Source organism: Semicossyphus pulcher, unplaced genomic scaffold, assembly GCF_022749685.1.
Source record: "Semicossyphus pulcher isolate SPU_LCO1_2020_fin unplaced genomic scaffold, fSemPul1.0.p SCAF_17, whole genome shotgun sequence".
In the NCBI taxonomy this organism is placed as follows: domain Eukaryota; kingdom Metazoa; phylum Chordata; class Actinopteri; order Labriformes; family Labridae; genus Semicossyphus; species Semicossyphus pulcher.
In genome coordinates this window covers 1,860,959-1,875,235 of record NW_027211681.1, presented here as the reverse complement: position 1 = coordinate 1,875,235, position 14,277 = coordinate 1,860,959, and the positions used below count along the sequence as shown (strand labels likewise).

General features: G+C 46.8%; 1 protein-coding gene across 1 annotated transcript in view; it reads left to right on the top strand.

Moving 5' to 3' along the window:
• LOC138594535 (B-cell lymphoma/leukemia 11A-like) overlaps nucleotides 1-13,556 on the top strand; it is a 32,103-nt gene extending 18,547 nt beyond the window's left edge. The window contains exon 3 of the mRNA XM_069665662.1: nucleotides 10,351-13,556. Coding sequence (XP_069521763.1) covers nucleotides 10,351-12,338 — 1,988 coding nt within the window. The 3' untranslated portion in view covers nucleotides 12,339-13,556. The remainder of the gene's footprint in view (nucleotides 1-10,350) is intronic.
• Nucleotides 13,557-14,277: the final 721 nt, after the last annotated feature.

The window sequence follows — 14,277 nt, the reverse complement described above, 5'->3', positions numbered from 1 at the left end:
GCATGTTGAGACTCCACTGTTGCCCTCTGTAAATGAAGTTTTATAGTCTGTTAGAGAAGCAATGGCACAAACATCTGGCCAATAAATCTCAGGTGGTGCTGCGGAGTGTTGCTCGAGAAAGCAGCTCTACCATCCCCTGATCAGTCATTAATCCAAATTTCCGCACTTCCACACTGTGCCTTATTTATATACGCTTGGTTAGCTGGTGAGCTTTCCAGGAGGGTAGACACTGCATCGGAAAGTAATGCTGCACTGTTCCATGCATTGGACTATAAACTACAATACAGATTACACATTGCTTCTGCAGACTTTTTGTGGCTTTATAATATGTTCTAGCGAGCATAACGCCTGTGCATTGGCTCCATTTGTGTGTGTAAGAGTGTCTTGCCACTGCCTGTTGTGGAATGTCGGAGTTCACGGCCCGTGTGCAGAAACGATGGCTTGAAGTAGGACTCAGTGTGCCGTTCAACAAGTCAGTCAGTCAGTCTTTACATGCATGTGTCCTGTCCTGCAGCTGTCTGAGAATAAATCCTTCTGTCACCAAAGCACACAGGCTTCACATATCCTGTTCATCAAGTGGTTCCCCTGTCTTGAGCGTTTCTCTAAGACATGTATTAACTGTTTGTTGTCCCTTCTCGTCTGATGATACCTTCACTGTTACTAATCCACTGGAGAAGTTTGTACCTGTGTTAAGTCTTTATCTCTCTGTCGGTCTTATCCTTTTCCTCCGTTATCTTTGCTTCCTATAAAGTCCTTGTAAAAAAACAAGAGAGTTTTTTGCTGCACACATGCACACTTACACACCAACATCCCACATGTTTACTTAAACCTGATGACCCAATAGAAATAGCTCTTGCCCCCCTTTTGCCACCCTCCTTTTCTGCTCGTCTGCTCCACCCTCCCTCCTTCCCTCCCCAGGGTAGGTCGCTATAGCCCCCCTTATAAACATAGTGATCTATAGGAGCCCTAGACCCAGACAGATTTTTGGCATGGCTGTGCAGGTAGCATTCCAGCACGGTTTGAGATCTTAGGGCCCTAGCCTCGTTAAAAGCCTGATTTATGCCGTACAGCTGGGCACAAAGGAACCTACAGGTTGGCTAACTTAATTAATATCACGCTCGCTACTGCTTGGACCTATGCATGTTGCTGACACACCTCTAGGGAGAATAAGCGGAAGGGTCCACATGCTGTATTTTTAACAGGCCAGGGACGGTGTGTGTGTGTGTGTGTGTGTGTGTGTGTGTGTGTGTACAGGATGTACCCAAGAAGACAGCTGAGTTAAACATGTTTCTAAGAAGGGCTTAAAGAGCCACAGAGTTAAACGTATCACTGATATAAATGCAGATTTTGTCTCACAGAGAATTACAGCCCTGTGTTCAGTGTGTCCACCATTTTGCCCGCCTCTCTTGCATTGCTATAGTGGCTGATCAGACCATATGTCTTCAATTAGTAGGCAGGAATCTGGTACGGCAAGCCTCGGAGATGAAGAATAGCGTGGAGCGTGGCCTGCTATTGCCAAGCATATGGCTCATCCATCTTACGGAGTGTTATTGATGGTAAACGTTACATGTAGGTATTAACTGGCTGCCTTCACCTTGTTCTAACCCTACAGTCTTCCTCCTGGCATGTACAGCACAGTCTTGTGTCATCTGCGAAGAAGATTGTGCTCTGTAATGTCGCTGCAACCTTGACTCATTTGATTTGGCAACCGTTTGTCCGAAACAACATGACATAAAGGAGCAGCCCTGGTTAAGATGAAGCGTCCATGGCGGTCCTGGCAGATTTATTGTCGAGTTTTAGCGTCGGGTGAGGAAGCGTTTGTAGGTCACTTTGGATATCTGACCACTTCCTCACTGTGCCACGTCTCTTCCTGCTTCTGTCACAATGTCTTGAAGGGGTTGAATTAGGGCCGAACAGGAGGCCATTTTGCAAATTTAATCAGGATTTGGAAAGCGTCTGGGTGGAGAAGTGGCCCAGCACTGTTTTCTCCTCAATGAATAAATAATGGGACGGGGAATGGAGGGGTGGATGAATGGATGGTGGTGGGCACTGAGGTCTCACTGTGAGTGGCTGTGTCCTTATTATAGGATCAGGGAACTTCATGTCCTAGACCTTACCAGTTAGGACATTGCAATGAATTTAAGCGGGTAAAATGAGGATGCATGGTACATTAAAAAGATGCTCTGAACCAGACTTCAGGTCTAGGGTCGGCACTTATCTCTGCTGACTTCCAGTGTCTCTGCTTCCGAGAAAAATGAATTTGCAGACTGACCCTGAGATACCTCCTCGATCTAAAGAGTCTGACTATTGATGCTTCCTTAACCACTCGACCACCGTGTGCACAGTCACACACAGCAGATGGGACGCGTGTTAAACCCTCAGCCTCCACAGCTCCGGGCCACGGGACACTCCAACACACTGGCCCTCTTGTTTTAAAGTGCCATGTCCCTCCACAATGCCTCGAGGCTCCGATGCATAACGAGCTGCTATGGTTGGCCCAAGCTCACATGCCCTGGTCCTTTCACCCTGAGGTGGTAGGACAGGGTGAAAAATAACTGCATGTTTCAAACGGCCCTTGTTCACTGGATGGCCCATGCTTGAGAGCTCCTGGGGGCTAATGCGAGCATCTTCAAGAACAAACAACTGAAGTTGACCTTCGTGGTAACTTTGTGTTTCCTAACAGTTCCCGACTTCCTTTGAGCACCAGGGCAGGAAAAAGTGGTCTCTTACAGATGATCTAAATGTATCTGGAAGGTTCTTTGGTGCCACCACACGGAGATTAAGATAACAATGACTATCTTCTCCTGCCCCCCCCCAGTGTTCTTTTTGCCTGGTCTGCTTGTCTAATTTTTGCTAAAAAAAGAAGAAGATCTGAGGCAAAGGTTTATGGGGAAAAAAGGCTCTTAAACTCTGGACAGATGGATGGATTCTGAGGTCTGCTTGGGTCTAAATCAAGAAGACTGGAAGTGTATCCTGGCAAGTTTCTCGGGCCAAAGTTAGTGTCCCTCTGTGTCTAAGACAAAAAAAGATTAAGACAAACTATTTGTGTGTGTTGCAGGCCAAGGGTACAATATTTCAGAGGTGTGTGTGATTTTAAAAGACAGACCCACTTTAACCTCTCTCAGTGCTGTCATCAGAGCGTGTTAAGGAAATAGCGTGATGGAAGGAGGAGGAACAAAGGAGCATGCAGGCTGCATGAGGGACGGAGAGCAAGAGGAAGAGGGAATGACTCTATCCTCCAGACAGGCTGAAGTGTTTGCACAGACAGACTCAGTGTGTGTATGTGTGTGTGCGTGTGTGTGTGTGTGTGTGTGTCGGATTGCCATGAGCTCAAAGATACCCTGACTGCAGGTTTGTGCCTGTAGATCAGGCGAAGCCTCTAACCCTCACTGCCCACTTTCCACTTCAACTTTTCTCCTCTCTCTCTCTCTTTCGCTCTCTCAATCGCCCTTTCTTCCTCTCCCTCTCTATCCTCCTCTCTCTTTCCACACTGTCTCAATCATTCAGCAGTGAGCGCATGAGTGCCTCCTAACTTCTACTTTTGGTTTCACCCTACTTTTTACAATATTACTGGTGTGTGTGGCGGTGCAGTATTACTGCATTATTTATGGCTATTTGTGTATTTATGTGCATGCTTTACCTGTGCATGTAGGCTTTGTGCACTGCAGTCTATAGTGCTTAGAAACAACAACTTAAAAACAAGCTGTGTTTGTTCTTTGGTATTCTCTTAATGTGGGTTAAGAGTAGGAAAAAAAGGGATGAATAATTTTGCTTAATTTACCAGGTCTTTGTGTGAATTTTATCAGCATCTATAAATGTTTCAAAGACGCTGCTTTGGTTCTGTGGTCATTTCTGAACATACATGAAGACAATCATGACAGCTGACATGGTGCTCCCTATGAGCTTTTGGAAGCTGCTGGGTATTATGACAGTAATGTGTTCACTTGAAATGTTCCTAGTCTTTTTCCATGCTGTGTTCGTGCCATGCTGTATCTCCCTGCATGTCTGCAAAGACTGAGGAGGGGGAAAGCAGGGAGGTCAGATACAGGGCCCTGTATGCTCCGGTGAAGCCGAATTGCGTCCTGGCAAATGGTATGCAGGCTCATAACGCGCTCCACTCGTCCAATAGCCAGAGACGAAACAGTTTTGACAGTGTCGAATGCCCTGCCCCGGGGGCCTTATCATCCTCTGCTGCTTGCTTGCCTCCCTCCGCTGTTTCTCTTCTCCTGATGCTATCTATCTGGAGATTTATGCAGAAATGTGCAGCTAGTCGACCTCCCTGGTCCCCCTCCATCCTTTCTGCAGGGACGCCAGCCTGTCACAGGCTGAGCTATGCAGAGATAGTGAAGCTCCGGCTGCTGGCCTCATGTCTTTCGGAGGCTTTCTTGTCTGTGCACTTCAAACACGGATGATGCTTGTAAGGAGAGACAGCGGCCGATCTCATCTGAATGTTGCAGCCTGTTTTTTGAAAGTAAAGAAAGCTAAAATGTGTGTGCCATTGTATTCCACTGATTCTTTTTTAGACTTTTCTTCATTAGCCTATTTTTTACTCTACTTTCCTCCCTTAAGCTGAAGATTATTGAGACGTATCTTTTCTTTGACAGAACACTTTTCACATTTCCCCTCTGAAGTGCTCAGAGACTCCTCGCCCATCTGGGATATTGCCCGAGTCCAAAAATACTCCTGCTTGATTAAGTCTTCTTATGTACCTGGATATGTGTGCTTAAACTGACACTTGGCAGTTTGCAGTTTCTTTGATTCCACTCCTTTATTTAATACCTACTCCATTGAGCGTCGGCTTTTGTTGACGGCGGTTTGATCCTGTGAAGCGGATCCCAACTCAATAAATAATCTCTGTGGATGCTTACATAAGCGATGGTCCATTTAATTAGACTGGTTAAGCTTAGAAGCCCAGAGGTCTTTTCACTGTACCATTAGAGCCGGGATGAGAAACAACAGCGTGCGGCCTCCCACCGTCGCTGGTAAGCGGAGAGCAAATAATGATCTTCATCAGAGACACGGCTGGCCCAGCCTATTATAAGGTCTGCCGGACCAAGCCGCACCCAAGCACGAAGCTGTCCAGCTGGGCTTAGCCGGAGTGGATGAATGGATGGATAGATGGAGGGATAGAGAGACGGACGGACTGATGGACGGGGGGGTGGACGGTCAGTTCAAACACAGTTCAACTGAGAAAAGATCAAAGGGAGTAAGGTTACGCAGGGAAACGGACAGATTGGAGTGTTGCTAATTTTGAAATGATTGTAGCAAGTGTGTTACATACTAATGCACACGCACACACACACACACACACATGCATGCATGCAAACATGGCCACAGTCATGTGATCATTCTGGCTAACAATAATTGCACAATAACAACACTCACGCATGCAAAAGCACAAGCATATAAAAAACACACTGACTTCCCCAGCAGATACACACACACAAACGCACACACACTTGTCTATTGTGTATGGTGCATGCATTCAGCGGGCCCTGTGTGGGTGCCATCTGTCCATAATGGTTCCTTAGTGGCTCAGACGCCTCAGTTCCACTGTTGCTCTTATCAACTTTCAGGAGAAGGAGACGGGGAGAGGAAAGCTAAGAAGTGTGAAAGTCTGATTGGAGACAAAGCCACAGCCAGCAGATTACTTTATACTGGGCACAGACCCTCAAAGACCACCATGCATCTCTATCAGGAGATCTGCCTCCCCCCTTTGCTTGCTCATGCCAGCTCGGCCTCTCTCGTCTACCTCTCTCCTTCCCCGTCTTTTGCTCTCTGCGCTCTCACGTCCTTCTTATTCTTCCAGCCTCTGTTTTGTTCGCTTCCCTCTGTGTGTGATGTGTGTGTCGTGGTTAGTGGTCAGCTTTCTCTCACTTGTGTAATGTGCGACTCTAACACCAGCCAGCGTCGCAGGCCCAGATCCACATCAGGCTTGTAAAAAAAGGGGCTGGGGTTTAGGCCTGTGCTTTTCCCTGGCCAGCTTTCTGTTTAGTAAACCGTATTTCCTGCATCCGGCTTTGTCTCAGGAACAAGTGTTGGTCAAACAAGCCTTTTGTCTGTGGCCAGTGGCTCAGCGCACCACAACCAGTCTGGCCCTGGACAAAGAAGTGAGTGTATGAGCGCAGTTGTGTGTGGCTGTGGCAGAGAAACGCAGACAATCAGAGAGAGTAAGGAGGAAGGTCAAGACCAGCCAGCTGCTCTATCAGGTATTCTTACAAACACAAACACATACAGAGCCTGATCAAACATGTGTGAGACACAACACCCATGTATAAATACGCTATGAAATAAAGCTCTCAAGCCTTTAACATATCATTTCAGTTATTTTGCTACCATTTTCCTGCCACTGGCACCTTAAAGTCAGCTGAAAGTCGTGCACAACAAAGAGCACTTAGAAAATGCAGAAGATCTTTAATAGGTGCTTTGGAGCCTCCACTTCTCCCCCACCTTCCCCCTCAACCCGTCCTCTCCTTATTCACCCTTCACCCCTGTCCAATCCCTGACTGTGAATACCCTAATGACATAAACAGAGTAGTAATCACATTAACGCCGGTTACGGCTGAGGCACTCTTAAGAGGCACTGTATTGACAACCCTCTGTCTTCCTGAGGCACTCACTCCAACACCTATAAACACTTATGAATATTGGCAAAGACCTGCTATTAGCATAATCACTTTTCAGGTGTGTGTGAGTGCTCCCGGGCCTGGGCGACTGATAACTTTGGGAAATGGCGGTGACATGCGGTGTCCCTCCCGTGTCTCCCGTAACTCTTCCCCCTTCTCCTTTTGGAAGGCCCGTGTGCTAATCCTGTTAGCTTGTTCCTCCATTAGCTAAATGACCAATATCAGTGAGAGCTGCGTGGTCACACCACCACGGCCTAAACCCACTAGCAGGCTCGGTCAAGGACAAAACAAAAATATGGAGACCAAGCCAAGTCTGCAAACTCTTGGATGTGTCGTAAGAAAGTTTGAGAGAGTTGAGAGATGATTGAGAGATGAAGGACAAAGAAACAGTTTATGACATTTCTAAAAGTGTTTTAAACGCATCATTAACCCTCGATCAAGGTCATGGATGTCTTTCTGTCTGTTGTTTTGTTTGTTTGTGTTTTGGCTGATGGGATAAAGGGGGGCAGGGGCATTTTGGTGACTTTTTGTGCGTGTGTGTGGTGAGCGAGAGACTCTGAGTGCTTGTGAGAATGGCTTTGGGGGTTGGGTCACTAAACAATAGAGCAATCTGCATGAGCAAAGTGTACATGATGCCTCGGCCTCCTAGACTGCGTGTGTGCTTTGCTTTGTCTGGTCAGCCTTGTTGTCTGGGACGGTGGTGTGAATGTGGTGTCAGCAGCTGCAGGCCGCCATATCTGCTGTTTGAGGCGCCATAATTTCCCTCCTGCCCTTGCATCAGTCGGCCTTGCGCTTTTTGCATGATCCCTGGATCATATTCTCTGCCTGATAGCAGCGTCCGTAAGACACCATAATAGCCTCCTCCTGCTTTGTGTTGCAATGTGCTGAAACTGCTTTGAAGGAGTTGTTAACCCCCCTTTCTCTTCTCTTCCTCTCCCTCTTTAGTTCCTTATATTTCTCTTTTTCATGATTACCGTTCCTCTACTTTTCTGCCCCTGATCCCCCTGCCCTCTCTCACTTCTTCTGTGTGCTCTCTGCCTCCCCCCCCCCCCAAAGTCCCCTCTTTCAGCCCCTGCCATGAAATGGCAGCTAAGGGGTTGTCAGTGTGGTTTCTCCTCTCTGCTGATCCTATTTCAAAGGGACCTGGAGATCCAGCATTAGCCTGTGCAGCTCTCCTGCTCTGCAGCCCTAACTCTCCACAGACTCAGAGTTAATGGAAGGAGAGAAACAGACTGAGAGAGTGAGAGGGAGCTCTTCTTTATTCCATTAGAGGACATACTCGTTTATAAGATCATCCCTCCTTCCTTGCACAGTTCTGTTAATACTAGCAAAAAAGCCTTCAAGGCCGTCAAACCCTTGTCAAAGTGTCTTTTCTCCCTCTGAATAACTGTCCTTCCCTCCCTTTGAGGACAGCTATCAGGGACAATAGTGGGCTTATTTAGATATTTTCTCTGCTGTTGTTGTGAGCCTGGGTGTGCGTTGGTCTGGCTTGTTGGTGCCCATCAATGTGTCCGCTGCCTGGATGGGAATAACAATTATTGTCGCTGTTTGCAGCATATGGTTTGTCCATAGATGGGTTCGTGATTGCACAGCACAAGACAAGCTGTTTTGATACATAAGAAAATGAATTGACTACCAGGCTGTGAAGTGCAGTGTTGTGTCCTTGAGAGATGTGCTGGGTTGTCATTAGGTATGTCCCCTTCATGCCACACTTCTCGCCCTGCTTTGCTTCCTTTATTTTCCCCTTCCCTGATCCCTCAGCGCTTTCCTTCCTCTGACGGACGCCAATGTATCTCGGAGGAGGAGACGACATGCTAGCCAACCCTCCCTCCTGCTCTCAGTTCTTTACCATAACAGAAAAGAATCATTTATTATCCTCTTCGTGCACGTACACTCTTTGCTCGCACATAATAACAGGGATGAGGAAGTGTGTACGGGCTGCAAATCAAAGCAAAGTGAACAGAAGAGGCCAGGTTATTGCAACCGTTTTACGAGTGATATGGGGCTTTCTATTTAAAGCCATAAAAACACACACATAATCAGGAAACATACATAGAGCCTAAGCCGATGTAATGGGCACATTTTATTTGTGCTTATGAGAGAGGGAGCAAAAAACGTGTTCGGGCAAATGGCTTTTTTATGATGGAAAAATTCCATAGTGGGTCAGAGCCCCTTGCAGGTGGCAGCAATTAACTGTAATTCTTGCAGATTGTAATGATCCATAATTTACCAGTGTACCCCCCTTCCAACTCTTTTCAGTCAAGAGAAAAAGGTTTGCGTGGAGGTTTGATTGGGTGCACATTTTATGCCGTGTTCTGGTCTTTAAGTGAGATTGTTCGGAGGGGGCCACGGTGGCCGTGGACACATGAGATAGAAAGGAAAAACTACGAAACACCAGACTGTTCCATCTACCGCTCATCCACAACATCCCTCACTTCTCACAGCAGCTGTCTTCTCTTTCTTCACCCCTTTGTCTCTCAGCCACAGCAGGCTTAAAACATGCAAGGCTGTCCATCCACCATCTTAAGGATCGCTCATAGTTGCAATCACACACACACACACACACACACACACACATGGCCTATCTTCCTCCCTCCCTCTGCCTTGTTCTTCCTCTCTCACACAGGACGGCCATGGTTATGGGTTCAGTGTCTGCAAATGACTTCAGAAAAATACCCTCCAGTGAAAAAAGAAAAAGGAGAAGAAAGGATAAGAAAGCTAAAAGATGAAAGAGGGTGCACATTTGCAAGTGGCGGATGCTTCTTATTTTGCATATCTCTCACTTCTGCTTTCCCCTTCTTCTCCTTTTCTATTCACCTGAGAGGATTTAAATAAATCCATAAAGCATGAAATATCAGAAATAGAAAAGTAATGCATGAAATGCATTTTCATAGGAGCCTCCCCACCCACACACAAACACAGCAACACCATTTCCCTCTCTGCTTCTTTTGGCTGTGAACGTGTGTTTTTTTGTGATAAACGCTGGTACAATTTATTAACATGTGACCTCTTATTTGTATTCAGCATTAATATGCAGCATCAGATACATGTCCCACTTTAGCCTCGCTAATTCTGTAAACACGGCATTGGAGGGGAGATGAATGTGTTTAATGAGATTAGGTGTGCATTGTCAGGCAAATCTCCGGTCAGTGTGCAAGAGCTATTGAAAGTCAATTATTGTTTCAAATATTCCTGTGCCTCCTCAGCTGTGTAAATTGTGTATTTGCTGCCTGAGTAATCTGTCATTATTGTTTTATTTATTTCTTTTTCAAGTGTAATCCCAGTGGAATTGAATACTGGTTTAAAAATATCATAAAATGAACATTTAAATTTTCAAACATGTCACACAACAGATTTTGAAAATAGATTTATATTTCTCTCTATTAACAGAATTATTTCCATCCAATTTCGTTGTGCCATGAAAATATATTTCTCGATTTAATCACACACTATTGGTGGTGGTGCTTGTGAAATGGGGGCATATTTTCTAAGTGATAGAAAATGGGAAAATCTCAGTAAACCCACAGTTTAGTTGGATTCCCTGTTCAGTCCTTTTCAGTTTTTGATGATGATATTGAATATTTTGTTTTATATTTTAGGTTTAATGAATATTTCCACATTTTCCTACAATCGTGGTGTACTACTACTTGTTATTTAAGTCCATTTGTTCATTTCAACAGGTCAATAAAATTTCTGTTTCTTTGTGTGTCAATTTTTTTCTCAGATAAAGATGAGCCCAGCAGCTACACCTGCACCACCTGTAAGCAGCCCTTCACCAGTGCCTGGTTCCTGCTCCAGCATGCCCAGAACACTCACGGTTTCCGCATCTACCTGGAGAGCGAGCCTGGCAGCCCCCTCACCCCCCGCGTGGCTGCAGCTCCTGGGATGGGGGGTGACTGTGCCTCCTCTCAGCCTCCCCTCCATGCTGTCCACCTGGCTGACGGCAGTCCTTACAGCCTCTTGAGGATGCCAGGCTCTGGGTCTGGTCGGGATTCAGCGTCCACGCCTCGTGAGGGCCGCTACCCTCGAACCCCACCTCTGTTCAGCCCACCACCACGCCACCACCTCAGCCCGGATGACCTGGCCCTGGCAACCCACCATCCCAGCGCCTTTGACCGGGTGATGAGGCTCAACTCAGTGCCATTAGAAACCCCTCCCAGCATGGACTTCTCGAGGCGGCTACGTGAGCTGGCTGGAAATGCAACCGGGGCTTCCCCGCCTCTCTCCCCTAACAGGCCCAGCCCTATGCAACGGCTGCTGCAGCCATTTCAGCCTGGTTCTAAGCCTCCATTTTCAGCCACACCTCCCCTCTCCACCTCTCAGTCACCCTCTGGTGCACGATCCACGCCGAACCCTGTATCAAACGCAGTTCAACCGGGAACACCTCTCAAGGCAAAGTCTTGTGAGTTCTGTGGGAAGACCTTCAAGTTCCAGAGCAACCTAATAGTTCACCGGCGTAGCCACACAGGGGAAAAGCCATTCAAGTGTCACCTCTGCAACCACGCCTGCACCCAGGCCAGCAAACTGAAACGACACATGAAGACGCACTGTCAGAGCAAGTCTTCTGCGCTCAACGCCAAGTCAGACGACGGACTCTCCACTGCGAGCTCCCCTGAACCTGGAACAAGTGATCTGATGGGCAGTGCCACAGATGCTCTAAAGTCAGTAGTGGCCAAGTTCAAGAGTGAGAACAATGGCCTAATGTCTGAAAATGGAGAAGACGAGGAGGAAGAGGAGGAGGAGGAGGAAGAAGAGGAGGAAGAAGAGGAGGAAGAGGAGGAAGAAGAAGAGGAGGAGGGGGAGGAGGAGGAACTGGAGAGCAAGCCTGGAGTGGAAGAAGAAAATGGAAGGAATGACTATCGTTTCAGCCTGCGGTTAGAAGGGGCGCGCCACCACCAGAACAGCGACGCCCTGCACCCACGCCGCCGGAGCTCGTCCAGGGATCCTGGTGATGAAGACTCGGCCATGGAGTCGGATCGAGCTGATGATGGAACCACCACCGCCGTCAACGGCCTGGGACCCCTATCCCCTGACAACCATTCCAGGAAGCTACTGGGTGGGGGGGTCAGCCCCGGCTCCCACAGTCCACTGTCTAAGCGCATCAAGGTTGAGAAAGACCTCGACCCCCCCACGCCCACTATCCCAAACACGGAGAACGTTTACTCCCAGTGGCTCGCTGGCTACGCTGCCTCACGACAACTCAAGGACCCCTTCATCAACTTCACAGGTGGGGACTCCAGACAATCGCCCTTCGCCTCCTCATCTGAGCACTCATCAGAAAACGGCAGCTTGCGCTTCTCCACCCCACCCGGCGAGCTGGATGGGGAGCGGGCCACCTCAGGACGCAGTGGAACCGGCAGCGGGGCCAGCACTCCCCATGGTGGCAGCGGAAACGGCAGGCCGAGCTCCAAGGACGGTCGCCGCAGTGACACCTGCGAGTTTTGCGGCAAGGTGTTCAAGAACTGCAGTAACTTGACAGTGCACAGACGCAGTCACACTGGGGAGCGGCCCTACAAGTGTGAGCTGTGCAGCTACGCGTGCGCCCAGAGCTCGAAGCTCACCCGCCACATGAAGACCCACGGACAGATGGGCAAGGACGTGTACAAATGTGAAATCTGCCACATGCCTTTCAGTGTATACAGCACTCTGGAGAAACACATGAAGAAGTGGCACAGCGACCGGCCTCTGGCTAATGACATTAAGACTGAGTAGTCAAAGAGCAGCATGCTGGCAGCTCTCTCTCAACTCCCCCGGCTAAATGGCGACCCTGGCTAACTGGCCAATAAGTAAGGGGGAAGGACAACAGGGTCAGACACCAGGACACGGTACAGCCCTGTTATCATCCCCGACTGGAAAAAGCTGAATGCATGATCCATCATTGGGGCAATACTATTGCATCAAACGCAAAACTTTTTGAGCCTTTCTATTGTGCAATAATTTACACGTTTTGTATTTTTTGTAACTGGACAGCATGCTCGGTGTGTTTTGGCTACTTAGAGAGAAAATTGTCCTCGGCTGGTGGATTTGGTTGTACATGTGTTGCTGTTGATACTTTTGATTTCTTCAACATAAAAAAAAGTTAGATATGAGAACCCATGCTGCATACAGTACATACTGTTTTACATATCATGTACAGTTTTGTGTTCAAACATAGTGGACAGTGTCATATTATCAAAACAACGAGACAAGCAGGGTCACACTTAAAACTGATCTTTGTGAAAGATTTTCCATGCAAGATTGAGATAAGAGATATTATATATATGTATATGAGAATTTGGCTGCCTATGAAATGCTAGGCACAAGCGCCATCAAACAGCAATGAAATTAACAATATGGTGTGAAATGACAACAAGAGTGCCTTGGATATTTTACCTGCATTAGTTAATCCTCCTTTTTGCTATAAGCTCGGAGTTTCAGCTATACAAGATTACAGGACATTTTTGTGCACATATGGAACACGCAGGTCCTTGCATCAAGCACCTGTACGACCCTGTCGTTTGTGACTTAGCAGAGCATAAGGAACCAGCTGAAACAAAAACAGAAAAAAAAAGAGTATGTGTATCTCTGGTAAATCATTTATCTGCCTGACTCATGTATATTGTTATTCTCCAGATTATGATTCTGTTTACTGGCATGTTACATGCTAAAAAGGAGTAGAAGTTTGGTGTGTAGACTTTTGGTTTAGGTGTTTATGTTTCCCGGTACATGTGTACCATACTGAGGGGGTAGTCTGACGAGTTGTTTTAACCAACGTAAAGCTCTTAATTTTCCAGAGTGTTTATTTTCTTTGAAAATTAAAGGTTTGCAGGTTCTTTTGTAAGTAGCACAGCATTATGTTTCTTCAGTGTCAGCAAGCAGGCAGTGTAGCCAGCAGCCATTTGAAGACCACAGAGTGGGGTTCTTAGTTGTTTTAAGCCAGACAGATTTTGGGTGTTGGGGGTTTGGGTGGGTGTCGGAGGGTAAGGGTGGGTGTGGTTCAGGGTAGCGGGTGGGGAGTGGGTTTACCAGGTGTCGCTACAATTCAAATGTTTATGTCCTTATAGCGCTTATTCTCTTACTGCATTAGATTTTAGACATCCTTAAGTAATCTGAACCCTTTTTATTAACTCACATTGGAAATGATCTTTAATGGAGGTCCAAATCAAAAGTCAAGAAATTGGAAATTATTACATTTTGTAAAAAAAAAAATCCCCTTCTACACAAGCTTTTTAGTCAAATTTTCTTACAATTGAACCTCTATAGAGCTCATTTAGTAGTTTTTCTTTATCTCCATCCCCCCTCATTGTTGATATAGCACTTGTCACTCTGCCTTGGATTCTGTATCTGTCTCTCTAATCGGGGGTACAGTCGGTTGAGTATAAAATGAGGACCGGATTTCAGATCTGGGACTACCTACGTGCACTGTTCAATTTTCCCAGTTTACAGTCGGACGCTCAAGGGAAAACTTGCTCTTATGCTGACAGATTAGTGTGGTGTCATTGCTTTGCATTAAAAAAGAAAAAAAGAAAAAAACGACAAACTGTTGCCAGCCATGTTTCCTCCTGAGAACTAAACATCAGTTTGGCTCTTTGGGGTATCAAAGCAGGAACCGCCATAGAAATATCCTGCTTTGTATCAACTATAGAAATATACAGCTCACTACAGAAAGATA